Here is a 27029-nt window from a genome sequence, read left to right as displayed (position 1 = left end):
CTGGGAAGGAATGTGTGGGTGGGTGCACATGGGGGAAAGCTGAGGGGTAAGACTCCTAGGCCCCTGACCCCTCCTGGGAATGAGGGTCTGGCCACCTCTGGAGAAGGCTGGGAGAGTCCTGTGGAACTCTGGTCTCTGGAGAGCAGGTCACTCACTTGCCCACACCGGGCCTAGGCTGGGACCTAGCTGAGGCAGGTGCCTGGGCTGCTTGGAGCATCACTTCCTGAACTCTGAGTCCTGAACATCTACTGGACGTGCAGGGCCACATGGGAACACTGGGGTGTGTGCGGGAGACAACAGGAGCGAGAACCAGGCCCTGTGCTCTCTCTAAGGGGAGGGGAGAGGGCAAGGAGGGACCGCATGTACCACAGGTTCATGTACATGATGAATGCACAACGCAGGATCACCCTTGATGTCGATGTCAGCACTTTATTATCTTCAGCCCCAATTTGAGTGCCCACCTGGGCAATCCAAAGGAACAAGAGCCTTGGAGGCAGGGTAGTGACTGATGTGAACTTAAAAGAACAGAAATGTGGGAATGCTGGCAGTCCTGGGCCTTTCCCAATCAGCCCTCAGCACCCCCAACTCGCCCCCGCCATGTGGGGGCACCACGGCAGCCAGGCATGTGCCCAAGGTCACACTCAGAAGGATGCTGAATTTACTGCGGTTGCATCTGACCGAACTCCTTTTCCCGAAGTTCACTCCGTTTGATCTTGCCAGTGACGGTTTTGGGCAGCTCAGAGACAAACTCCACCTGGGTGAGGAGAAAGCGAACCATCCTGAGTCCTGCTGTCACTTCCTACCCGTCCCCACTCCTCTCTTCACCCTGCACGTCCCCAAACAGGCTGCAGCAGGTGGTGGCCTCAGTGGTGGGGGCCAAGTACGTCAGGTCCTCCTCCTGACCCCCTGGAGCTGCTGCAGCCTGTGACGTGCTCTGACCAATGAAATGTGGTGGAGGGAAGCATGGCACCTCTCACAGGAGAGTCGGAACCTCTGAGCCTGGCCACCCTCTCTGTCCATCTCTGACAGCACCTGGCAGGTGCCTACGTGGGGGCTGCTTCTCTATCCTGGTCCCAGGAGACCAGGGTGGGCATGTGGCATGAGCATAGGAGATGCCTTCCTTAGAATGAGCCACGCGGCTGTGGGGCTGATTGTTACTCACAGTAACATCTAGCCCGTCCTAACTGGTAGGCATCCCCTAGTCTACTCTCCAGGAGGCAGCAGAGACTAACATTAAAGCACGAACGCTGCTGCTGTTAGAGACACGTGGGTTGAGGTCCAGCTCTGCCTGGATTAACTCTATTCTCTGAGCCTCAATTTCAACTCCGTAAAAGACATGGTTAGACCCTCTCAGGCTGCAGAGAGGATTAAATGAAATAAGAATGCACGTGAAGCATTGAATCCGGGGCCTGGCACATGAAGTAAATATTCAGTAACTGTTAGCTACACAGCTTTACAACATGCACTGACTATAAACATTCAGACAATGTAGGAAATTTTCACTTGTTGGCATATGTATCCTTTCAAGCTTTGTTTTTAAACAGATACAATAATATTGTGTATATTCTCTCATAGCCTGCTTTTTGTCTGAATAATATATTGTGGTACCTTTATATTAAAAATAAAAAAATCTACATCATTTTAAATTACAAGATAATATTACATTTCACAAATAATTTTATAATTTCTCTATTGGACAAATGCAGCCCTGGCCAGTGTTTCTCAGTGGTTAGAGCGTGGGCCCACACAGCGAAGGGTCTCAGCTTTGATTCCAGATCAGGTGTATGTACCTGGATTGCAGTTTCCATCCCCGGCCCTAGTTAGGGTGCGTACAGGAGGCAACCAATTGATGTGTCTCTCTACATCAATGTCTCTCTCTCTCTCTCTCTCTCTCTCTCTCTTCTCTCTCTCTCTCTCTTTCTCCTTCCCTTTCTCCCTTCATTCCACTCTCTCTAAAAATTAATGGGGGAAAAATCCTCAGGTAAAGATTGACAATAAATAAATCTGTAAACAGAAAAACAAATGAAGTAGAATAAAAAGTATAAGAATGAACTGCATGGCCGAAACCGGTTTGGCTCAGTGGATAGAGCGTCGGCCTGTGGACTGAAAGGTCCCTGGTTCGATTCCGGTCAAGGGCATGTACCTTGGTTGCAGGCACATCTCCAGTAGGGGGTGTGCAGGAGGCAGCTGATCGATGTTTCTCTCTCATCAATGTTTCTAACTTTCTATCCCTCTCTTCCTCTCTGTAAAAAATCATTAAAATATATTAAAAAAAACCCACAAAAAACAAACAAACAAACAAACAAAAAAACAAACAAGAATGAACTGCATGTTTTAAGGATAAAAATAATTTTGTTAACATTCGTTTGTTGTGTACATAAGTAAGTATTGAAAGCAGTGTCGAATGTATTTCTTAGCATGAATAACGCTTAAGAATAGATAGAAAGTGGCTGACTTGGATGTCTTTTGCAAATTTTGAAAGATGTTAAATACCCTCCTTGGGTAGCTTTGGGCACTGGTCTGATTTTTTTGCCCTCAGGGTAATGTGCAGCATGTTTTGGGGATTCGGACCCAGAACAGAGGTTCCATCCCATTCAGTTGGCTGCATCCACCCCTAAGCCCAATTGCTTCTTCTGCAGAGAAAATGCTCGTTCTATGTTCGGTTCCAGCCTCTCCCGGCCACCCGACCAGACTTGGGGCAGCGGAGCTCAGAAGGGCACGAGCATGGGCCCCACTCACCTTCCTCGGGTACTTGTACGGGGCGGTCACTGACTTCACGTGCTCCTGCAGCTCCTGGGTGAGCTGGTCTGGGTCATGGGACAGAAACTGTGGGGTCAGGACAATGAAGGCCTTCACCACCTGCAACGCAGAACCAGAGCGGGGGCGCAGGGTCAGTGCCACCCAGTTGCCTGGTTTAAAAAGTAAGTGTTTATGCAATGAATGGCAAAACAGCTGACACCCGAGCCTTTGGAAACGGACAAGACCAGGTTCAAATCCAAATACTTCAATTTCTACTCTTTCCCTTGCAAAATCACTGAACCTCAAATTCCTTCTCTGTGACGTGCATAGAGTACAGGTTCATCCCATGGAGCTGAACATGGAGGCCTTATGTTCAGAATCCATGAGCTAGTACACATAAAATATGCACCTAGTTTAACTTTATTATTATCCCCAGCATCATTATTTTCATCACCATTTTTACCACTAATGTATGTACAGTTCTGTGCCTGGAACCTGTGGGCATTTAATAATTGTTGGTAACCTACTGAACTTACTGTTTTTATTTTTTAAGTAGTTGTTGATTCTTTTTAAAAAATATGTTTTTATTGATTTCAGAGAGAAAAGAAGGGGGAAAGATAGAAACATCAATGATGAGAGAGAATCATCACTTTGCTGCCTCCTGTAGGCCCCCTTCTGGGGATCTAGCCCACAATCTGGCATGCGCCGTGACTGGGAATCAACCCTGGTTCTTGGGTCGACACTCAGCCACTGAGCTACACAAGCTGGGCTGAACGTATTGCTTTTATATTGTTATGTCTATTAAAAGGATATAATAAGTAAGAGTCTCTAACTCATTAGGTTGTTGTGAGGGTTAAATGAGCCAGCACACCCAGTATCTAGTCAGGATTGTTACGGATGATGCCACAGTGCCTCCTTCTGCCAACATGGTGTAAGTATGCCCTGCATACCCACTGCTCTGGAAGATTCCCCTGCACCAGCCTTCCAGTGCCCACAGGCAGACCCCATGACCTCCTGTCCTTCTCCTCACCTGCCCTCGGATCGGGTCCGGGCTGCTCACCACAGCTGACTCAGCCACCGCCGGATGCTCAGCCAGGGCGTTCTCCACCTCTGCCGGCCCAATGCGGTACCTGCGGGACCAACGGTTCCTGCTCTGCTTCTGAGCAGATGCCAGGGCTGGAGTGACCCAGGCCCTCCAATCTCATGTGTGGGAGTCACACTTCCCTGGGCACAGAGGGCAACCTTCACGAGAGCCAGGGGACTGTGAAAAGGCTCTGTGTGGACCAGGATGTGAAGACCTGGGCATTCCAAGCGCAGATGCTCCCAGGGCCTCCCCTCACTGCCTCCGGTGGGCGGTGGGGGTGGGAGGCTGTCCTCCAGGGCTGAGTGTGTGGCACAAGGATCTTCCCATCAGGACTCTTACTGTAGTCTTGGGAGCCTCAAACTTTGTCTTAAACCTTTAGGGAAATTCTGTCTCACTACATCAGCATCTCATAAAGAAATTTAAAAATTAAAACAAACCTAATTTCCCTGATGCTTCCAAGGGAAGTTGTTACTTGTGTCACTTTTTCTCCCCACATCACCTAAGCAGTAGGGACAGCAGATCAGGAGCCACACTACCTCGGTTCAAATCTGGGCCTCTCCCTGCACTATCTTGGAAACTTTTAGCAACTTAGTTCACTGGTCAGTGAAACAATGTTCTCATCTGTAAAACAGGCACAATAATGGCATCTACTGGGTGAAGCAAAGCACAGAGGAGTGTACGTTCACACAGTAAGTACTCTATGAGCTTAGCTGCTATTGCTGTTGTTGTTCTGTGACATGTGTCCCACTAGAGGAACACAGAGAATAATTTCCTGCACCCAATGGGGACAAATGGGGGCGCAAACAAGGTCTCCCTTCCCAATCCTATATCCCCTCTTTAAATTGTGTGATGTCTACTGTGGTTGCACTTCCAGGCCTTCTTGAACTTTATTTTGATGTTGGGGGAGATGCACAGATACCCCAGGCCAGGGCCCTGTAACATGGCTGCATTCAGGAACAGGCTGCGGGTCCCATCTCCAATGCACAAAGGAATGGTGAAGCAAGCTAGAGCCTTCCAGGCCCAGGTCAGCCACACCTACCCAGAGGCGTTGATGATGTCATCGTCCCTCCCCAGGAACCAGATGTAGCCCTCTTCGTCAATAGATGCTTTGTCCCCAGTGTTGTAAAAGTCCCCACACTCCACTTTGGCTGTCTTCACTGGGTCATTCTGCAGAGAGAATGGCACTCTTGTTGAAGGCAGTGAGATTAGAGATATTGAGCTGCAACCTGGGGCTCAGATCTAGATTTGAATGCTGCTTCTCACTCCACCAGGCACCTGTGCAACTTCTGTAATCTCTCTGAGTCTAATTGCTTTACATGCAAACACTCAATGCATGCTAATGGTCAATTAATGTACAAAATACACTGACAATTGAAATTAATATAGCAGAGTGGCTGAACATATGGAAGGTGTCAATAAACATTTGCTAAATGAATTTTCTTCCCCAAGTACCATCTCATCTCATCCTCAAAGGAAGCTTGTGGCCCTGGCAAGTGTGGCTCAGTTGATTGAGTGTCATCCCATGTACCAAAAGGTAGCCAGTTCACTTCCTGATCATGGCACATGCCCAGGTTGCGGGCTCAATCCCTAGTAGGGTGCGTGGAGGAGCCAGCTGGTCAATGTTTGATGAAATAATAGCAGAAAACTTCTCTAACCTGGTGAAAGAAAAAGTCATACAAGTTCAGAAGGCACAGAGAGCTCCAAGCATGAAGAGCCCAAACAAGCCCATGCCCCAATACATCATCATGAAAATGCCAAAAATTAAAGACTAAGAGAGAATCTTAAAGGCAATAAGAGGAAAGCAAATTGTTACCTACAAAGGAGCTCCCATAAGGCTGACACCTGACTTCTCATCAGAAACTCTATAGACCAGAAGGGAATAGCATGAAGTACTCAAAGTAATGAAAAGCAAGGATCTAAGACCAAGATCACTGTATCCAGCAAGGCTATCATTCAAAATAGACAGTCAAATAAAGAGCTTCCCAGACAAGAAAAAAAGGCCAAAGGAGTACATCACCACCAAGCCAGCATTACCAGAAATGCTATAGGGACTGCTGTAATGAGAAGGAGAAACAGAGAGAGAAACCTACACATACAGAATTAAAATGGCAATAAATAAGTACCTATCAATAATAACCCTAAATGTAAATGAAATTAATGGTCCAATCAAAAGGCACAGGATAGCTGAATGGATACAAAAACATGAGCCAACTATATGCTGTGTATAAGAGACCCACCTCAGAACAAAGGACATACACAGAATGAGAGTGAAGGAATGGAAAAAAAGTTTTCCATGCAAATGGAAAGGAAAAAAAGCTGGAGTAGCAATACTCATATCCGACAAAATAGACTTCAAAATGAAGGCCATCACAAAAGACAACAAAGATCACTTTAGTACATAATACAAAAGGGATGGATCCAAAAAGAGGATAGAGCCCTGGTAAACATATACACACCCAATATAGGAGCACCTAAGTATATTTAAAAAACTGCTAGACTTTAACTGCTAGAGGAGAGATGGACAACAATACAGTCATAGCAGGGGACTTTCGCACCCTGCTGGTTTCACTGGATAGATCTTCCAGACAAAACATGACAAAGAAACAGTGACTCTAAAGGACACACTGGATCAGATGGATTTAATTGACATTTATAGAAATTTCACCCCAAAGCAGCCAAATATAGTACATTTTTCTCAAGTGCACATGGATCATTCACAAAGATAGACCACATGTTAGGACACAAAACAAGTTTCTACAAGTTCAAGATTGAAATCCTGGAGAAACCAAGATGGCGACATAGGTAAACACCTAACCTGCTGCCTCACACAACAGTTTCAAAACTACAACTAAAAGACAAAACAGACATCATCCAGAACCACAGAAAGGCTGGCTGAGTGGAAATTCTACAACTAGAAGGAAAGAGAAAAGCACACTGAGACTCAGAGGAGGTGCGGAAGGCAGAGGTACGGAGGCGCACACGCGGAGAGGGCTGGCAACTGAGTATGCAGCTGGCTTTCACAATCAGGAGGGAGACAAAAGCGCCCAACTGCTTTGAACTCCAGTTCCAGGCGAGACTCTGGGAACCCAGACTCATTTGGGGAGAAACTGAACTGTCTGGCAGCGGGCGAAACTCGAGGGCGGCTTTCTCTCAGAGGTGCTTGCAGCGATTACCGCAGGACACTGAGAAGACCCAGGGGCCTCTTAGGGCAGGGCTGACGGAAAGCCATCGCTGTTGGCTCTGCCCTGAGACTCTGCCTCATCCAAACTGAGTGCAGAGGCTTTTGAAAGTCTTGTCTCATAAGGGTATCTCCAGTACAGAAGTTCTCCCAGCGTATACATACCTGATCCTCACAGCCATTTGGCCTGGAAGTCAATTCCTCCCAGTGATACCAACAACAATCAAGGCTTAACTACAACAAGACTGTGCACACAGACCACAAAGGGGTGCACAAAGAGTGTCCACCTCAGGTAACTGGGTAGGCTGAGCCACTGGGCCCTATAGGACACCTAGCACACAAAGCCACTCTACCAACTCAGGGAAGCAGCCAAAATGTGGAGACAAAGAAACAGGTAACAAATGAAAGAAATGGAGAAAAGCAAATGACTGGATATAGAGTTCAAAACCATGGTTATAAGGTTTTTCAAGAATTTCCTAGAAAAGGCTGATAAATTTAGCGAGACCCTCGAGGATATGAAAAAGGACCAACTAGAAATTAAGCATATACTGACTGAAATAAAAAATAATATACAGAGATCCAACAGCAGACTAGAGGATCCCAAGAATCAAGTCAAAGATTTAAAATACAAAGAAGCAAAAAACACCCAACTGGAAAAGCAAAAAGAAAAAAAGAATCCAAAAGTATGAAGATAGTGTAAGGAGCCTCTGGGACAACTTCAAGCCTGCCAACATCTGAATTATTGGGGTGCCAGAAGAAGAGGGAGAGCAAGATAATGAAAATCTATTTGAAGAAATAATGACAGAAAACTTCTCTCACCTGGTGAAAGAAATAGACTTAAAAGTCCAGGAAGTGCACAGAACCCCAAACAAAAGGAATCCAAAGAGGACCATACCAAGACACATCATAATTAAAATGCCAAGAGCAAAAGACAAAGAGAGAATATTAAAAGCAGCAAGAGAAAAACAGTTAGTTACCTAAAAGGGAGCACCCATATGACTGTCAGCTGATTTCTCAACAGAAACTATGCAGGCCAGATGGGAGTGGCAAGAAATATTCAAAGTGATGAATAGCAAGAACCTACAACCAAGATTACTCTACCCAGCAAAGCTATCATTCAGAATTGAAGGTCAGAATCACAGAGAAGAAAAAGCTAAAAGAGTTCATCACTGCCAAACCAGTATTATATGAAATGCTGAAAGGTATTCTTTAAGAAGAGGAAGGAGAAGAAAAAGGTAAAGATAAAAATTATGAACAACAAATACATATCTATCAACAAGTGAATCTAAAAATCAAGTGAATAAAAAAATCTGAGGAACAGAATAAACTGATGAATATAATAGAATTAGGGGCATAGAAAGGGAGTGGACTGACAATTCTCGGGGGGAAAGTGGTGTGGGGGGGTACGGGAAGAGACTGGACAAAAATTGTACACCGATGGATGAGGACAGTTGGGGTCGGGGTAAGGACCGAGGGTGGCGTGGGAACTGGGTGGAGGGGAGCTATGGGGGGAAAAAAGAGGAACAATTGTAATAATCTGAACAATAAAGATTTATTAAAAAACCCCACAAAAAACACAAACAAACAAATGAGAACACACACACACACACACACACACACACACACACACACACAGATTGAAATCCTATCAAGCAACTTCTCATATCACAGTGGAATGAAATTAGAAATCAACTACAGTAAAAACACCCCCAAACATTCAAACACATGGAGGCTAAGTGGCATGTTATTAAATAAAGAATGGGTTACCAACGACATCAAGAAATAAATAAAAGAACCTTCCTGGAATCAAATGAAAATAAGCACACAACAACGCAAAATCTCGGGGACACAGCAAAAGCAGTCCTGAGAGGAAAGTTCAAAGCACGACAGGCCTACCTCAAAACAAGAAAAATTAACAATCAACTATTTACCCTTCAACTTAAAGAACTAGAAAGAGGACAACAAGAAAAGCCCAGAGAATCAGAAGGAAGGAAATAATTAAGGTTAGAGCAGAAATAAATGACATAGACTAAAAAAACAATACAAAACAATCAATGAAACCAAGAGCTGGATCTTTGAAAAGATAAACAAAATTGATGAATGATTTAGCCAGCAGTTTTTACTGTGGGTAGATAGGATCACATGAGGAGCAGCGCCCCCTCGAGGCCAGAGTTATGACAACAGTGACAATAAGAGAGAACCTCTGATAGCTGTTCTTTTGGAGAAAGGAGATGGAATCTGAGATCCATTTCAGGTGTGTCCACCCTTCCATGGCCCATCTTGGAAGCTGAGAATTTCCTCTTAGTGGCCTTTACTACCCTGGGAGGGCTAGGGTTTATCTGGTCGGGAGTCTCAGCAGGTTTCCTTAGAGCCCATCACAGGTTTCTGTGATCTCTGGATTTCCCATTAGGCTCTGGGGCTGAAAGACATGGGTTTGAACCGTAGCTGTGCCATGTATGTGACACGGGGAAACACATGACCCCTATGGTCTGCAGGTGGTTTTCTCTGAGGAGTGGGGTAGGGAGGCCTCAGAAGGCTCAGGTGGTTTTCTCTGAGGAGTGGGGTAGGGAGGCCTCAGGAGGCTCAGGTGGTTTTCTCTGAGGAGTGGGGTAGGGAGGCCTCAGGAGGCTCAGGTGGTTTTCTCTGAGGAGTGGGGTAGGGAGGCCTCAGGAGGCTCAGGTGGTTTTCTCTGAGGAGTGGGGTAGGGGAGGCCTCAGGAGGCTCAGGGCAGTTACCAGGTTTGTGCACACCCCGTTGGTAAACTGGAGGTAGGATGTGAACCCAGCCGAAGCCTGCATTCTTAACCATCAGCCCCAAGTCCGATGATTCCGAAGCCCGGCTTCTCTACCGCACCAGTGCCACATGGGTCAGGAGAGGAAAGGCTGTGAGCTTTGCGTGAACTAGACCTGGCTTCACTGAACTGGAGCACTTAACGGGAGATGGGAGGAGTCTCAGGATGCAGAGTTGAGTCCGCTCCCTTATCGCTGCAGGGGTGCTCGGGCCAGGGAGCGGCTAGCAGGGCGCCCTCACCTCATACAACATGAAGAGGCCGATGGGCTTGGTGGGCTTGATCCTGATGCCAAGGTTGCCTTCAGTGTTGGGCGGCAGGATGTTGCCCTTGTCGTCGATGATCTGGAGCAAGAGGTCTGTGAGGCCCCCTGCAGGGCTCCCAGCCCTCCTGTCCCCCACCCCCACCCCAAGCTCTGCCTGGCTTATGCGTGTGACACCAGTGGGGACCATGGGGAGATCCCTGTCAGAAAACAGAATGAAGCTGTCAAGTCTTTGAAATCAGCTAGTCATGGGCGTGTTTGTTTCCTGGTGTGGACACCGCATGTGTCTTCAAGCTAGAAAACAGGGTCAGGACAAGCTAAGAGCCCAGAGGGTGGACAGAGCTGCCGGCGCGCCTCCAGGTCCTGTGCGCCACGGCTGTGTGCGCGGCCTCGGCGGGCACGGTGAGCTGCACTGATGCCCGCAATACTGACCCTCCCAGGAAACCAGAGGGGACCTAGGAGAGGAGGAGGGACAACTCGGGCAGGGGGCGTGGCTCTTCTGCCGCCTGGTGTCACAGGGGGCCGATCCCAGCTGAGCCCTCAGTGCTCCCTGGCCACGCCTTTAGGACCAAACCTGGACGTCGAAGGGTGGGATGGCTTTCCCCATGGAACCGGGCTTGACCTGTGACCCCCGGGCAGTGCCGCAAGTCAATCCCTGTGCACAAAAGGAAGAGAAGACCAGTTGTCAAAGGCTCCAGGCGGGTCACAGAGCAGCAAGAATGGTTCACGGCACCCCTGCTCCCAGGGCCATGGGGCGCTGCTCATAGAGCCTGTGGGGGAGCTGGAAGCTCTGCGTCCTGGGCTCAGGGCATTGGCCCAGCTCTTCAGCAGACATTCACTGCGCCCGACATGGGACATGTGCTGGGCCAGTGCCGGCTGCCGGGGCCACAGGGTCCCGTGGGGGAGGCCAAGAAAGGAGCACAGGGCTGAGCTCGGGCTGTGGGGTGTGGTGGGTGGGGGAGTGCCCACTGCATGCCAGGCATGTGTCCATTTGACCAACACTTACTCAACACTGATCCTGACAGGAACCCTGCCTCATCTGCCCTCGGGGCTGCGCTGGAATCACTTAGGCTGTGCCTCTGCCACCACTCCCACCCCCATTTGCCCTCCTGGTGAACTACGCCTCCTTCCTGGTTCTCTGAAGCTCACATCTGTCCTAAAGCTCAGCCTGCACAGTCACACAGATGAGTTAATGCCCTGGGTCTCCCCTGTCAAAGGGGCTCGGTGGGCACCCCCTCTCAGAGCCTGCGGGGCGGGAAGCTGCTCAGGCTCCCACCAGTGAGCTCACCTGGCTCCTTAGGGCAACCAGCCCAGACTCAGGCCCCACGAGAAGTCCTGGGCGATCGTCCTCCGGTGGCATTTCCCTGCATTTCTGTTGTCGCCAACAGGCCTTATACTGACTTTTGGGGGTGTTTCCCTCTGTAGATAACAAGTGTCTGAGCTTAGAGAGGCCCCTTTGGCTCTGCACCCCTGACACCTGGCACACGACCCCCCACATAAGTGAGGACAGCGGGCTGGCCCTGGGGGATGTGCAGGCTGGGCATCGCCGGGGCTTGCACACTCCCTTCCACTCCCCTCGCCACCTCCCGCAGGGTCGGCATTCTATTCCCATTTTGGAGACAGGGAGGTCGAGCTTCTGGCAGGTTCCACGGTCTGCCTATGGGCTTGACGCTGCCATTGGCGATGCTGAGAGGAACTGAGACCGGAGCTCCTGGCAGAGGAAGGTCTGCCTCTCCAAGCTGCTGCTCACTCTTCAGGACACGGCAACACCCACAGGGGAGGGTGCAAGAGCTTTGAGCATTGAGGCTCCCTGCGGCCTGGAGGAGTATCTGTGGCTCAAGCAGTGGACGCCAAGGGGCGGGGTTATGGGTATAGCGTGTGCTTCTCCTCGTCCAACAGTGAACTGTGAGCCAAGCAAGGTCAGGCCAAGAGCCCTCACATTCCTCAGGCCTGGAAGCAGACCACTTCACTGACCAAAATAAAATTTTTCTCAAAAACAACACACCGTCAGACAAACATGTGAATTAGGACCAAGAGAACCCGCCTTACAGGTCCTGAGAGAGGTGACTCTGTGAGCTGACGGGATGGTGGGAGGCGGGCGAGTGGCTGTGTCAGCATCAGGGGGTTGAGGATGCTTCTGGAGAGAGGCAGCCCCTCCTCCTACCACTGAAGCCCTTGAGGGTCCAGACAGCACAGCAGGCTGTACGGCCTGCCCACTGCGTGCTCACTGACACCCTTGGGGGTCACACTGCGTGTGTGTGTGTGTGTGTGTGTGTGTGTGTGTGTGTGTGATGGCCTTGCTCCCTCCTCCGCTCCTGCTTGTGCCCCACAATCACATGTATGTGCTGCCCCCATACACACCCAGAGATGAGCTTCGGGGCCAGCTCCTGCCTGGCCCTGTGGCTGCTGCTCTAGGGAGGGAGGATGATGTGGGCAACACTCGCAGGCAGGTGGGGCCTCCGTGAGGCAGGAGGCGCCTCCATTGCCATTGCTCCTCCCAGCTCCCTGGTCTCAGGGACGTAGCCCTGTCCTCAGACCCCTATGGAAGGTTTTATCCAACAGCCGTCAGCACACTGGGGTCTTGACAAGTCGAAGACTGTGTGTGAATTCTCTCTCTGCAAACTGATTTGGGGCCAATCAGCATGGAACTCCAGAGCCGCCCTCTGCTGGCTGCGTGCCCAGTGGGGCCTGTGCACACAGTGGGGTCTATGCACACAGTGGGGCCTGTGCACACACTCTGGCAGATTCAGCTCCTCTGCTGGGCTGGGTGGCCCTGCGGGGCCCGTCCACCTACCGTTTCCGACTGTCCATAGATTTGGTGGAGCAGAAGGCCCGTCTGTTCTCTCCACTTCTCTTGCTCCTCGGGCAGCAGGGCCTCCCCGCCGGTAGTGCAATGCTCCAGAGTGGGGAACCTGAGGCTTGGGGGAGACAAGGTGTCCACAGAGCTTCAGAGCAGGCCCTGGACCTCCTACTCAGGCCCAGGAGTGAGGAGCCCATCCACCTTTCTGCTTCCTCACTTGCTTACTTGCCTTCCGGTTGGATGTCATTCACATCCGGGTTCACTCCTTATAAATTGTTCTTCAGTGGTGATGAGGCTAAGGGGCTCATTTAGGGATCCTTCAGGTGAGGGGAGGGGTGGTGGTGATGAGACTAAGGGGTTCAGTTAGGGATCCAACTAAATTTGGACATTGGAACCTCGTCTGAGGGAAGTTTCTATGTGGAAAGAGCGATGTTTTATAAACCGTGAGGGGGTGAAGGCTAGGACTCCGGGGACACACTGGGGGTTATCGGACTGCACTTCCTGCCTCGGGGGAGATGGGTTATGTGAACTGAAGGGCTTTGTGTTCCCGAGTGGAGAATGCAAGTTAGGGGTTGTCAGTGAATTGCTCTGGTCATCAAGGAAGATTGGGCTGGGTGTTGGAAAACAGGACAGGGGTCACAGGTAGCAGCCCTTTAAGAAGGAATTTTGGAGAGAACAGATAATCTGCTGTGAGCGTGTAGCAGGTATATCCTGTACTAGGCACTCCATTTGCTGTACATTATTTCTCCTCCATTTTCCCAAGGAAAATTCCCAGAAATAATACAAAAACAATCACACAATCATAATGGACTCCCTAAAGGAAATGAGGAGAAGTGACTGAGGTCTGAGCATCATCAGCAGGCTGAGCCGAACCAATTCTTGGAGATGAGGGAAGTGGCAGACCTCTGGCTCCCATTCCCACGCACCCCACCCCAACCGTCACCTCTCCTGGTACACAGAGTCGGGAGTGGTGGACAAGGGGGCTGGTTTCATTACGGGTGTCTTCCTCATTTGTCTGAAGTTTTCCCCAAAGTAGGTAAAATTAGCAGAGTCTCCAGTGGAGTCATTAGTGATGCCCTGATTGGATTTTTAAGGGGTTTGGTCCAAGTTCATCATCTGAGGAATGTTGCAAAATGTGGCTGTCATATGAGCTTTGAAATACAGACAGAGGCAGACTCCAAGGGCATGCTGGGATGGAGGCTTCATGAATAAAAGCAAGTTGTATTTCAGAGTTAGCTTCGGAAGGGTTGTTGTTCAACTCCTTTACATTTTAACTCTGTGTCTAAAAGTTATTAGGTCTGATTTTTGAAGTAGCCATTTCCATTTTAGAGTCTCTAAAATATATATAAGGGCCCATTAGGTTCAAAGACAAGAGTAGCTCAAAATTAATATACAAACATAGGGAAATAAAAAAATAAAGTTATAGCAAAATACACTACATCCATCAGATTGGTAAAAATTAAAGACTCTGATAAGAACAAATGTTGCCAAAGATGTGGAACAAGGGAACCCTGCCTCCCTGCTAGTGGGCACACACAGCGATTGGATACTTTGGAAAATAGGGCTTAGGATGCGGTGTCAGTGTGACTCAGCAATTTCTCCTGAAAGACCTCACATAGTGAGTGCTAATGTGCACAGGGTGAATGTGCAAGAACAGTGGTAGTCATCAATAGCCCTCAAATTACACCACCTAAATGTCCATTCGTGGTAGAACGGATGGAAAAATATGGACTTTTCATAAAATGGGATATTATACGGCAATAAAAGTTAGCTACAAGCAATATAATGCAACATGGCCACATCTCAGTAATATGATTTTGTAAGAAGAAGCCAGACATTACAGAATAATATGATTACAAAGTTCACAAGCAAGTAAAAGAGACTGATTGGTTTCAGAATATTTCCTTAGGAGGGAAACTACAAGGGGAAAAAAAGAAGAAAAACACAAATGAGTGAACATCATAAAAGTCAAGATAGTGAGTTCCTTTCAGGGAGTTGGAGAGGTCTGAGTAGGTCACTGGCACTGGCAATGTTCTCTTATTATGACTTGAATGAGTGGTTACATGTTGGTTTAATTTTCAACAATTTCTTAATCTACAAATTTATGTCTTATATATTTTTCTGTGGGTTTGATATTTCAAAATAAAAAAGTATAAAAAAGGAAAAAAACTCACAATGATGCAAGGCTCACTGTTTATTTGGATCTGAGTCCTGCTTAATAAATGAATTCGACTGGCTGGTAATTATCACTACCAACATTTCACACACACACACACACACACACACACACACACACACACACACACACACACACACTAGCTCTCAATGCCCTCAAAGAACCAGAGTTGAAACAGTCAGACCATCACCATCCTTGGCTGGTTATTGAAAGAAACAGCCAGGGGAGAGGCTGACAATGTTGAGCACAGTCAGCTGGGAAGCAGAGGCCTGTTTGCTTCACCAGGAAGCTCCAGTTTCACCCCTAAGAAATGGCAGCATAGTCCCCCCAAGGGGATTAACATCCCTCTCTCCCCTCTGGTTCAGGAATGTGTGTGGGAGTGGACACAGGGGAGATCAGGAGCTGCCCAGTAAATTCAAAATGGCACAGGGGAAGGTGTTGGACCACAGAGGCTGTCAGTCTAACCTGGGAAAAGATCGTTGACTAGGGGTGGACCCATGCATGCCCCTGGAATCTTGGGAAGTTAACTGGTTGTTTTGAAAAAGCTCCAGGTTGAGACCCAGGGGGTAATGCTGGCTCTCTCTCTTGCCTGGGACCCCACTGGCCCAATTTGTTCCTGTCCCTCCCGCCCAGGAGCAAAGGACCATGCAGTTCTACAGCCACCTGGGCCTGGGGGAGACTTCCAGGCCCGAAGGATCATGAAGCAGAAACTCGGGGCATTGGCCTCTGCGTTGGCCTGTTGAAGACGAGATTGGACTTTCCAGGGCAGGGCCAAGAGATGGGCCTTGGGAAGCCCAGAGGAGAACTCTATTGATGTTACGTAACAAATAAACCACATTGAACACATCGCAATCTCCTGTGCGTGAATCCTTTCATCCCAACCCCGTGAAAGAGCCTGTTTCCCACCAACAACAAGACCACAGTGAAACAGACTTCTTAAAATCCTACCCAAAGATTGTGATTACAACAAGCCACTTCTACATACCTGCTAAAATTCTGCTGCAGAATCATTCGAAATACAGAGGGTGCAGTAAGGTACTGGGTGATGGGGTATTTAAAGAGTGTCTACAAGGTGAACAGAGAAAAATTTTATATTTATAGTTAAGATGAAAAATACTGGCCAAAAACAACAACAAAATACTGGCCATTATTACCATTTTTTTCCTGATATCCCTTCTAAAAGAGCCCGTTTATTCATTTTTTAATTCTTCCAGTATCTGTATATTGAACATGAATGTGTTTATGGACTGAGGGAGTAGAGCTGATGAAAAGTGAGAGACTGATAATATAGAAGAAAGGGTATAATGGATTAAAGATGAGTAGTGAGGGGCTCCAATGGGAGGCCTGGAGAAGAAGAGGCCCCACGGTGGTGAGGGGAGGGGCCTGGGCTTGAGAGGTGGAGAGGCAGGTCTGCGAAGGAAAGCCAGGGTGCAGTGAGTGCAGACACAAACAGCATGTTCAGGTGCAGGGAAGTCACTTGAAAGGGTTTATGGAGGCAACTTCAATCATCACCATGATGTACGCGTAACCATAACAGCAACTGCTGCCAGTTCCTGAGTGTTTTCAGGTGCAGGCCTGAGGGCTAAGCACTTTACACACTTTGCCTGTATCATCTCAATATTCCCAACAATCTGATGAGGTCATAATTATTAAAACTCTGGTCTTACAGGTGAGGAGACTGAGCTCAGAGAGGTGAGGTTACCACTAACAAATGTTAAAAGTGTGAAAAGGAACTAGAACCATTGTATTCTAAGGGCTCTGTTTTTAAACACTTCAATCAATTCACACACACACACCAGCCACCTGGCCCTGGAGGAGCCAGGAGACCTGAGATTGTGCTGGTTGCTTTAATTTCTCAAAATGTGCATTCTGGGTGGTTCACTGACTGATTCAGCGCCTCACATTTGAGACACCCAGAGCCCAGGTTACATCACCCTAATGGGCTGCTTTGTTCTATACACTATTCTCCGCAGGGGCCAGCTTTTGAGCCTGAAACATGAGTTTCTCCTGGAGTTTGTTGACACTGACACATTAGTCCTCTTACCTCTACAATGACCTTAGGGTCAAACTGGGGCAGATGATGGATGAAGACTGTAGACCCTGCTGTCCATGGTTCAAACAGGGTCCCAATGATAGACACAATCCAGGCTGGATCTGACATGCACCAGAAGACATCAGCGGCCTTCAGCTGCAGTAATTTCCTGCTGACTCCAAAATACAGTGACTTCAGCTTTGTAACCACAGTTGCATTCCTGGTCAAGGCACATGCCTGGGTTGTGGGCACGATCTCTAATCATTGATGTTTTATCTTTTTTTCCTTCTCCCTTCCTCTCTGAAAGCAATTAAGTATAATTTTAAAAAGTGCAGTTTTGATTCCTGCACTGTCTTAAAAAAAATGGGGGAAAAATATCCTCTGGTGAGGATTACCAAAAATAAATAAAAAAATAACATAAACATCTGGTCGATAAAAAATTGAACCAGTGGCTACTCAGCCAAGTCTGAAGCATTTCTCCACATCCTCTTACTGTTTCTGAGGGACCTCTGTGTCCATTACTACTTGAGAAAAATCAGCTCACCCATGAGGAGAGATGACTTTGAAGAGCTCTTCTATTAGTAGGGAGGGGCCTGGAGAGCCATTCACACTCCCTCTTCCCATCTCTTAGGGCTGTGGCACACCCACAGGAAATCACAAGCTAGGGACCTCTGTTCTGAGCTTCAGACCCAACTGCCCACTGAGCATCTCTTCTGGGTTGTCTCTCAAGCATCTCAAACCCAGAGCATCCTAATCTCTCCTGCCTCCCTGGACTAATTCTTCTCCAGTGTTCTCTGTGTTTCAGTGAATGTCATTATTGTCCAAGCTCAAAACCTGGGAGTCGCCGAAACCGGTGTGGCTCAGTGGATAGAGCGTCGGCCTGCGGACTCAAAGGTCCCAGGTTCGATTCCGGTCAAGGGCATGTACCTTGGTTGTGGGCACATCCCCGGTAGGGGGTGTGCAAGAGGCAGCTGGTCGATGTTTCTCTCTCATCGATGTTTCTGACTCTCTATCCCTCTCCCTTCATCTCTGTAAAAAATCAATAAAATATATTAAAAAAAAATCCTTAAAAAAAAAAAAACAGAAAAAGAAAAAAGAAAAAAACACACAAACAAACCGGGGAGTCCACCTTTACTCTCCAGCCCCTCCTGCCTCCCACGTCTAGCCAGCACACCCTCCCATTCTATTTCCTAAAATCTCAGACTTCTTAACATCCTTCGTGTCCCCACCACCTTGTCCAAACCACCACCATATTGCACCTAAATTATTCTAAGACCCTCTAACAGGTCTTTCTAAATCTATTCTTTTTCCCAGCCATTCTCCACCCTTGTAGCTACAGTGATCTTTTCAAAATTCACATTTGATTAGCTCTCTCCCTTGTTACCAAACTTTCAATCACCGCCCACTGTTTTCCCAATAAGCTCAATCTCTACACCAAAGTCCACACGACCCTGTGGGCTCTGGGCCCCACTCACTTTCTCAGCTGCTCCCATCTGTGCCTGCCTGACACCCTGAGCAGCAGCTCCTCTCAGATCTCTGTAGTTCTATGAGTGCTACTTTTTAAAATATATTTTTATTGATTTCAGAGAGGAAGGATAGGGAAAGAGAGATAGAAACATCAATGGTGAAGAGAATCATTGATTGCCTCCTGCATGCCCCACATCAGGGATGGAGCCTAAAACCTGGGTATGTTCCCTGATCTGACTTTGAGCCATGACCTCCTGGTTCATAGGTCGATGCTCAATCACTGAGCCATGCCAGCTGGGCTATGAATGCTACCTTTTATATCTTTGTGTCTTTGTTTGTGTTATTCTGACTACACATAAACTCTCCCCTTCTTTCCACACCCATCCCTCCAGGTTTTGCTGATCAAGTGATATCATTAGCACAGATGCCCAGTGTCCACAAGACACCTTCTCTGCCCTCTGGTCTGCTTAATAAGGTACAAAACACAAAGAACTTTCCCAGGACTGAACAGCAGACCCTGAGAGCGGGATGAACAGATTACTTTGACACACATTTCTGTGAAAAAAAAAAAAAAAAGGGGGGGGGGATTGTTTGGCTTTAGGAACCAAAACTGCTCCGGATGCCTGCCCTGTTAGCCTTTTATTGTAACAACAGCTTGAAGTAAATTTCACCTCTAGATACAGTCAGCAGGGTAAATATCCTTGAGAAAGCACAGGCTTCTTCAAGGTCGGGTCTTAAAGACTAAACATATAGATTCCAGCAAAACATCCAGGGGATCAGACTTGTTTGGAAAAGTCACGGTAGGGGTTGCTGCCTTTGGCAAGGTCCCCCAGAGGCCCCCGACCTTTTGGAAAATCCTCCTTACAAACTTTCCCATACTTCCCCACAGAACTTGGTCTGGTCTGGTCTGCATATTACTAGTTGGGGAGGAGGAAGTAGGAGGGAAAAGATGTTTGGTTTAAAATTGATTACATGGTTAACCCAAGGCTATGTCTTAAGCCTCTACAATTATTTATTTTAGGTTAAAGGCAGTTGCTTGGTTCCAGGTATTACTTCCTCCTAATGGCTCATGATTGGGAAACTCAACCTCCGTATCTGTACAGACCACATAGCTAGAACTTTCTGTCCTCCTCCCACCAAACCTGGAACCAGTGACAAAGACACATGGCTTGCCATGTGTGCAGCTTGCAGAATGCCTGCTGCCTCCACCCATGTCCCCTCCACACCTGTGAAGGTGCTCAGGCAGGACCCCCTGGTCATTGGGAGGCTTCTGTCAACACACACTTAGAAGTCCAGACCTTCGCCTCTGAGACCCTCAGTGGTCTGAACCAAAGAGAGCAGAAGGGAGAAGCAGGATGGACTTGGTTCTACTTAGAGCACCTTTCCCAACACACACACACACACACACACACACACACACACACACACACACACACTAAGTTGGTGCCCTCTTTCCTACCATGAAGGGAAGGAGTGTCGCAAGGAAAGTCCATGGCTGTGTTTTGCCATCTTGGGGAAGCCGGTGGTGCCACTGGTGAAGAAGATGACCATTGGGTCCGTGGTCTTTGACTTAATGCAGGTGTGATCTGGGGATGCTGACCTACAAAGGGATTGAACAGAAAAGGAGAGAAGTCAAGTCTCCTGGCTCCACCCTCAGGGTAAGCCAAAGAAACAACATGAGGCTCAAAGGAAGAAACCTGACTTGTTTGCTTATATAGATTTGATAGAGAGGAAAGGAGAGAGAGGGAGAGAGAGAGAGAGAGAGAGAGAGAGAGAGAGAGAGAGAGAGAGAGAAACTTGGATTCGCTCTTTCACTTATTTATGCATTCATTGGTTGATTCTTGTATGTGCCCTGACCAGGGATCAAACCCACAACCTTGGCACTCTAACCAACTGAGCTATCGGGCCAGTGCAGAAAACTGGGGTTTTGCAACACTGGAGGGAAAGCTGGTCTCCAGGTCTGAAGCATCAAACAGAGTTTATGGGTGACTTGGGTAAGAGCACTGACATTTCTTCATTTAAAAAATGGGGAAAACACAGCCGAGTATTTTATAATTTAACAAACATTGAAATAGAACTTACTGTTTTCGAAAATGCTCTACTAGTAAATGACTTACAAAGAAGAACTCATTCAATCTTCAGAGCAATCCCAAGAGGTGACTATGCCCAATTTGTTATGCTCCCTTGTGGATGAGGAAACTGAAGCTCAGAGAGGTTGCCAGCAACTGGCAGAGCCAGTGTTCAAACCCTGTTTGGTGCGTAGACTGTCCTCTTACTCACACTGCTAAGCTTGCTTTCATACAAACTAACTTTACAGGAATTTCACTCCATAACCTTGGTGATAAGGGGTGGGGAAGAGAGAGTGAGGGAGAGGGAGAGTGAAAGAAATATATGAGTAGTCTGGTGTAAGCCTGAGCCTGCAGAGGAAAACTGCAGTCCCCTCAGAAGGCCTTGATTCCTGGAAGTTTCTACACTCAGTCTCCTGGGCCTTCGAAGATTGGACGCCTGCCATGATTGGACGTGACATATGAGCTTCCTGTGTTGTTCAGATAAACTGCAGATCATCCAAATGCTGGAGGGAACACTGGCTCTTGTGGAGATATGGTACCATCGTGACCTGGGCAATTTTTAAACAGTATTATTTATTTAGGTTTTTATCAACTCTCTAACTTTATTTGCTTATTCAAAATATAAAAGGAAGTTTATCTAGAAGCCACAGAGGTAGTAGAGGTGAGCCAGCGGGGCTGCATTGGCTCAGGAAACAAGTTCGGGCAGAAGAAGGGTCCTTAGCGTGAGGAGAGAGAGGCTAAGGTAGTGCAAGGGGAAGGCGAGGGCGTGCTTCCTGGAGCGAGAGCCCCCACTCTCCACCTTGGAGTCCAACACAAGGTGTGACGTCACTGTGTTTGCCTTTTGGGGTTGAATAACATTTTACTTTAAAAACAGAAGGGTTGCTTCAAGAAAACAATCCCAATGCAACTTATACGTTATAAACCAGTGTTACCTCAGAAAAAGAAAAGAGACAAAGAAAAGACACCCAGCAAGGTTTGAGCTGCGGGTGGAACAGGGGCTCTGTGAACTAAGCTCCCAGATGATCTGATCATAAATCCCTGCCCGGGCAGGGCATGGCGGGAGGCAGGCCCCTGACACAGAGCTTCTCTGGTGAAAGGTTTATCTTTGCCTTAAGCAAGCCTGTCCATTGCTCTTGTGCATCTAGGTTAACACGCACTTGAAATACGGAAAGTAATATCCCTTGAAGGGGGTCTGACCCCACAAGAGAGCAGAGAATCTTAACTATCCTGTAATCCCATCCCCACCTGGCTTTCTCCCACCTTCCTGTAACCTTTCTTGCATCCCCTCCTGAATTTCAAATGCATGAGAGAAGCTACAAAACTCTTTTCCTCCGGAGCATTTGAGGTCTTGCTCCCCAGTATATGTTGTCAGTTTGGCTCAAATAAACTCATAAAAATTTTCTACAGGAGTCCAATTTTCTTAAGTCAAGAATATAAAAAACACCTGAAGGCTCACAGAATTAAAGGATTGGAGGTGGAGGGTCTCTCTGACCTCCTGGCATTTCCCTAACTTTCGAAGGGCACCCCATACCCTGGGAGATGTTTGCCCCCAAAACCCTCTGCCAGTCACAGCCTCAATTTTTCTTGCAGTCACCTTAAGGATCCATTTTAACCTCTCATTCAACTTATTCCCATATATGTATTTATATTTATATGTGAATAGTCTTTTAGACTCCCACCTACAAGAAGCTTGAAACACAGTCATCCTCTGATGGTACACCTGCTTCCACATCCCAGGGGTGATCAAACTTCAGGGAGAGAAGCATAGAAGTGCAATGTCCTGATATTACAGATGAAGCAACCTTGGCTAAGAGAGGGGAAGGAAGTAGCCCAGGGTCACACAGCAGGTCAGGGACATAGCTGGGAAGAGGTTTCTGGAGCCAGGCCTGGTGAGCTTCCTACCACCGGCTGTCTGTCTACAGCGCTTGGGTGTGCATGGCCTTCTCCCACCGTTCCTCAGAGAGCACCTCCATCACACCCGAAACTCACTTAATCAGAGAGCGGAAGTCCAGCCACCCTTCACGGCTGTGGTCAGACACCAGGAGCTTGATTTTCAGAGCGGGACACTTAGAAGCCACAGAGTCCACCTCCGGGGCAAGGGCATCTGTGGTCACGATGCTCTTGGCGTTAGACTCCTTCAGTCGGTAGAGAATGTCCTTGGCCTTCATCTGGGTTGTCCCTGGCATGAAGATAATCCCTGGGGATGGGAAAGAAATTATTTGTTTCACTTCCTCTTTCACAACCATGGCCTTCAGGCCTGGCTGATCTGCATAGAAATCCTCTAACCTCTTGCTACACAAAGACCCGCAGTGTCAGCACCACCAAGCCTCACCCAAACCTACTGAATTAGAGCCTGAATTTTAAAATTTTGTCTAAAATACATTTTCATTGATTGTAGAGAGGAAGGGAGAGGGAGAGAGAGATAGGAACATCAGTGATGAGAGAGAATCATTGATTGGCTGCCTCCTGCACACCTCCACGCTGGGGACCTAGTCTGCAATCCAGGCATGTGCCCAACTGGGGATTGAACCACGACCTCCTGCTTCATAGGTCAATGCACAACCACTGACACAAGGCAGCAGGGTCAGAACCTGCCTTTTAACAGGACCTCCAAGTGATTCTCTCGCACATTAACATTTGAAACGCTTGCCCTAAACCTTTCTACTCTAGATGGGTGCAGCCAGTAGACAGGTGGATCCTACTTTGCAAGAGTTTACATGGGACCTGGGACCACAGATGCAAGGAGGACAGAGTCTCTGACATCAGGAATAGCTGCATCCCAGCCCCCACTTTTCTCCTCACACCCCCTTCTCTCATCCCTGTGTCATTGGGAATCCCTTCTTTCCTTCATCCCTCACGTCCAAATTAACCACATTGTCCCTTGAACTTTTCTATCCTCCCTGCCGTCTGCTGTTGCCAACAATTAGTTCAAGTATTTGTGTGCACCTATTGGATTGTAACCTCTCCAGCAGATGCCTTGCCCTGGAGCTTTCATTTTATTATCTGTAAATTCCACAGAGCATAGACTTTCCCCCCACATTTCCTGTTGTTAGGACTAGAAGGCAGTACAATCCTTGACAGCCATTTGTAAGCTTCTGGCCACAGGAGAAAAAAGCCCAAGAAATGCTTGCTGGGAATCAGACCATATAAGGAAGTGAAACTGTCCTGAAGACACCCAATGGCACACCTGCATTCCATCCCCATTCCAGGCCCACCAGCCCAAACCCACTGACGACAATAGATTCCCACTATGACAACATATAAGGATGAAACTCCTGCTCCTGGGCGCACCATCATCCCCTTGGCTCGGTGCTGTGCAGCCCTTCCCTTTGGGTATCCCACCCCCATCCCGTTTTCCTTAAATAAACTCAATTTTCTTTAATCACTTCTGAGATGGCCATTTAGCTTGCCTCCCCTTCATGTTCACCTTCACTTCTTTTCATTAACAGCAATGTCCTCTCTCCAGAAAACTCCATGCTCCCCATTCTGACACTGAAGACGCTGTCCACGCTCCACCTTTCTCTCCCACACCTCTATTCTCTATTTCAAACTGGCCGTTCACATAGGCAACTCCTGACTCTAAGCCTTTGCATGTGCCGAGCCTGTTCTTGAAATTCCCTTTCTCTGCTTCTGCTCCTCTTTAGTTATGCTGTTCCCAGAGGGCTCAGCTCACGTCTTGGGTTTCTCATGGGGATGTCTTAGCTCTACAGGTCACATGGCTTCTTTATGCTCTCTCTGCTGTTGCTATTAACATCTGATTAGACAGGAACTGGATGGATTAATCAACTATTTTATGAGGAAAGGGAGAGAGTGAATATATAAGCAAGATCATGAATAGACTGTTGTGTGAACATGTGATTCAACTGAAATGATTAAAAAAATCCATGAATCCCATACTGATTCTAAATTAAATAGATAGATAAGTAGACAGATAGGTAGGTAGATAGGTAGGTAGACAGATAGATAGATAGATAGATAGATAGATAGATAGATAGGTAGATAGACAGATAGATAAGCAATTAAAAGGGCAAGGAAAATCTCTACGGAAAATACTAACTAATGAATCTAGAGGGGGTGATATAAACAGAAAATCCTCATGTAAATCACCATAATAATATTCAACTCAGTCAAGAATCACCAGTGGACACTCAAACCATGGGGTGAAAGTCAGTGGGAGCAGGATAGTCACTAGACTCATAAGTGTTGCCCCACAGACTTCTTACTGGTCAGGAAGAGAAAAGGTGCCTTGACACAGTTGACTACCACCCTTCTAGCGAGATAAACAGTGTCACTGATGGAAGACAAAACAACTGCATAGGCCCCTCATGTGATGCACCGACAAAGACACAGCACTGTCCTCCCAGCACTGCTGCTAAGATGTTTTAAGATGAATATAATCATGAAGCAAGAGTCAGAAATAAACATTTGGGTGCACTGCCTACAAAGCAACTGGCTTAGACACTTCAAAATGTCATTGCCATGCGGAAAAGGCTAGAGAACCCTTCTAGGCTAAAGGAGACGGAGAAGACATGACAACTAAATGCAATGCATGAACCTCAATTGGATTTTGGACTTAAAGAAAGAAATGGCTGTCAAGGACATTATTAAGGCAATTGGGGAATGTGGACTATGGATAGCTATCAGGTAACATATATTGTACCAATGTCAGACTTCTTGTTTGATAAGCCTGCTGTGGTGATGTGAAGGAAATGTCTGGGATCCAGGGTTTATGGGTATTTACATGGTATTTAGGGGTGTCACAATGTCTGCAACTGATTCTTTACTAACTCAGTTGGAGGCTCCAATATGGCAAAAGGTTAACAATTTATGAGTTTCAAAAAAGGAATAATGTCTGAGACTGTGCAAGAGAAAGTGTGTGGCATCAAGACAGTCTCTTCAATAGATGGTGTTGAGAAAATTGGACAGATACATGCAAAAAATGAAACTAGATCACCAACTTCCACCATACACAAAAATAAACTCAAAATTGATAAAGGACTTAAACGTAAGACAGGAAACCATAAAAATCTTGGAAAAATTCATAGGCAGCAAAATATCAGACCTATGTCGTAGTACTATCTTTACCGATAGAGCTCCTAGGGCAATGGACACTAAGGAGAAAATAAACAAATGGGACTACATCAAAATAAAAAGCTTTGCACAGCAAAATAAACCATCAACAAAACAACAAGAATCCCACTGCTTCAGAGAACACATTTGCCAATGTTATATCCGATAAGTTTAATCTCCAACATTTACAGGGCACACATACAACTTAACAAAAGGAAGATAAACAATCCAATAAAGAAATGGGCAAAGGACCTAAATAGACACTTTTCAAAGGAGGACATACAGAAGGCCAGGAGACACATGAAAACATGCTCAAAGTCACTAATCATCCAAGAGATGCAAATCAAAACGACAATGAGGTACTGTCACACACCTGTTAGAATGGCTATCATCAACAAATCAACAAATGACAAGTGCTGATGAGGATGCTGAGAAAATGGAACCCTCCTGCATTGCTGATGGCAATGAAGACTGGTGTAGCCACTATGGAGAACAGTATGGAGTTTCCTCAAAAAATTAAAAATGGAACTCCATTTGACCCAGTGATCCCACTTCTAGGATTATATCCCAAGAAACTAGAAACAGCAATCAGAAAGGATATATGCACCCCTATGTTCATAGCAGCACAATTTACAATAGCTAAGATTTGGAAACAGCCTAAGTGCCCATCAGCAGATGAGTGGATTAGAAAATGGTGGTACATATACACTATGGGATATTATGCTGCTGTAAACAGGAAGGAACTCTTATCATTTGCAACAGCATGGATGGACCTGGAGAGCATCATGCTAAGTGAAATAAGCCAGTCAGAGAAAGTAAATATCACACGATCGCACTCATTTGTGGAATATAATGAACAATATAAACTGATGAACAAAAATAGATCCAGAGACAGAGAAGCATAGATCAGACCATCAAACCTCAGAGGGAAGGTAGGGGAGTGTGCGGGTAAGGGGGAGAGATCAACCAAAGGAATTGTATGAATGTATATAAGCATAGCCAATGGACATAGACACCAGGGGGGTGAAGGCATGAGCTGGAGGGTTGTGTGTGTGTGTGTGCGTGGGGGGGGGGGGGCAAGAGTTGGATAAGAACACATGTAATGTCTTCATCAATAAGGGGAAAAAAAGAGAAAGTTGTGTGTGTGTGTGTGTGTATGACATTGCGTTTGAGTGTATGTGAGGGTGAGGGAGAGAGTGAGGGATAAGGGGTACAAATATGTGAGGGAGTCTGAGAAAGGGAAAGACTGTGAAGAAGACAGAATGTGGGGGAGGAGAAAACACCTGGTGTTCCTGGACCAGTTGGCTCTAGGACATCCCTAAGCATCTCCCCTGTTGACCCTAGGACATCTCTACGGGTCTCTC

The 27029-nt window shown here is 47.1% G+C and overlaps 1 protein-coding gene across 1 annotated transcript in view; it reads right to left on the bottom strand.

The window, feature by feature from the left end:
- Positions 1-409: 409 nt before the first annotated feature.
- LOC114229717 (acyl-coenzyme A synthetase ACSM1, mitochondrial-like) overlaps positions 410-27029 on the bottom strand; it is a 33429-nt gene continuing 6809 nt past the window's right edge. Inside the window, exons 3-13 of the mRNA XM_054714207.1 lie at positions 22585-22792; positions 19986-20126; positions 17072-17231; positions 16013-16092; positions 12846-12969; positions 10626-10706; positions 10032-10133; positions 4863-4990; positions 3770-3869; positions 2740-2859; positions 410-754 (exon numbers count right to left, since the gene is read on the bottom strand). Of these exons, the coding sequence (XP_054570182.1) occupies positions 659-754; positions 2740-2859; positions 3770-3869; positions 4863-4990; positions 10032-10133; positions 10626-10706; positions 12846-12969; positions 16013-16092; positions 17072-17231; positions 19986-20126; positions 22585-22792 (1340 nt within the window). The 3' untranslated portion in view covers positions 410-658. The remainder of the gene's footprint in view (positions 755-2739; positions 2860-3769; positions 3870-4862; positions 4991-10031; positions 10134-10625; positions 10707-12845; positions 12970-16012; positions 16093-17071; positions 17232-19985; positions 20127-22584; positions 22793-27029) is intronic.

Source organism: Eptesicus fuscus, chromosome 4, assembly GCF_027574615.1.
Source record: "Eptesicus fuscus isolate TK198812 chromosome 4, DD_ASM_mEF_20220401, whole genome shotgun sequence".
NCBI lineage: Eukaryota > Metazoa > Chordata > Mammalia > Chiroptera > Vespertilionidae > Eptesicus > Eptesicus fuscus.
The sequence above is the reverse complement of the archived record's forward strand: the minus strand, read 5'-3'. Positions and strand labels throughout refer to the sequence as shown.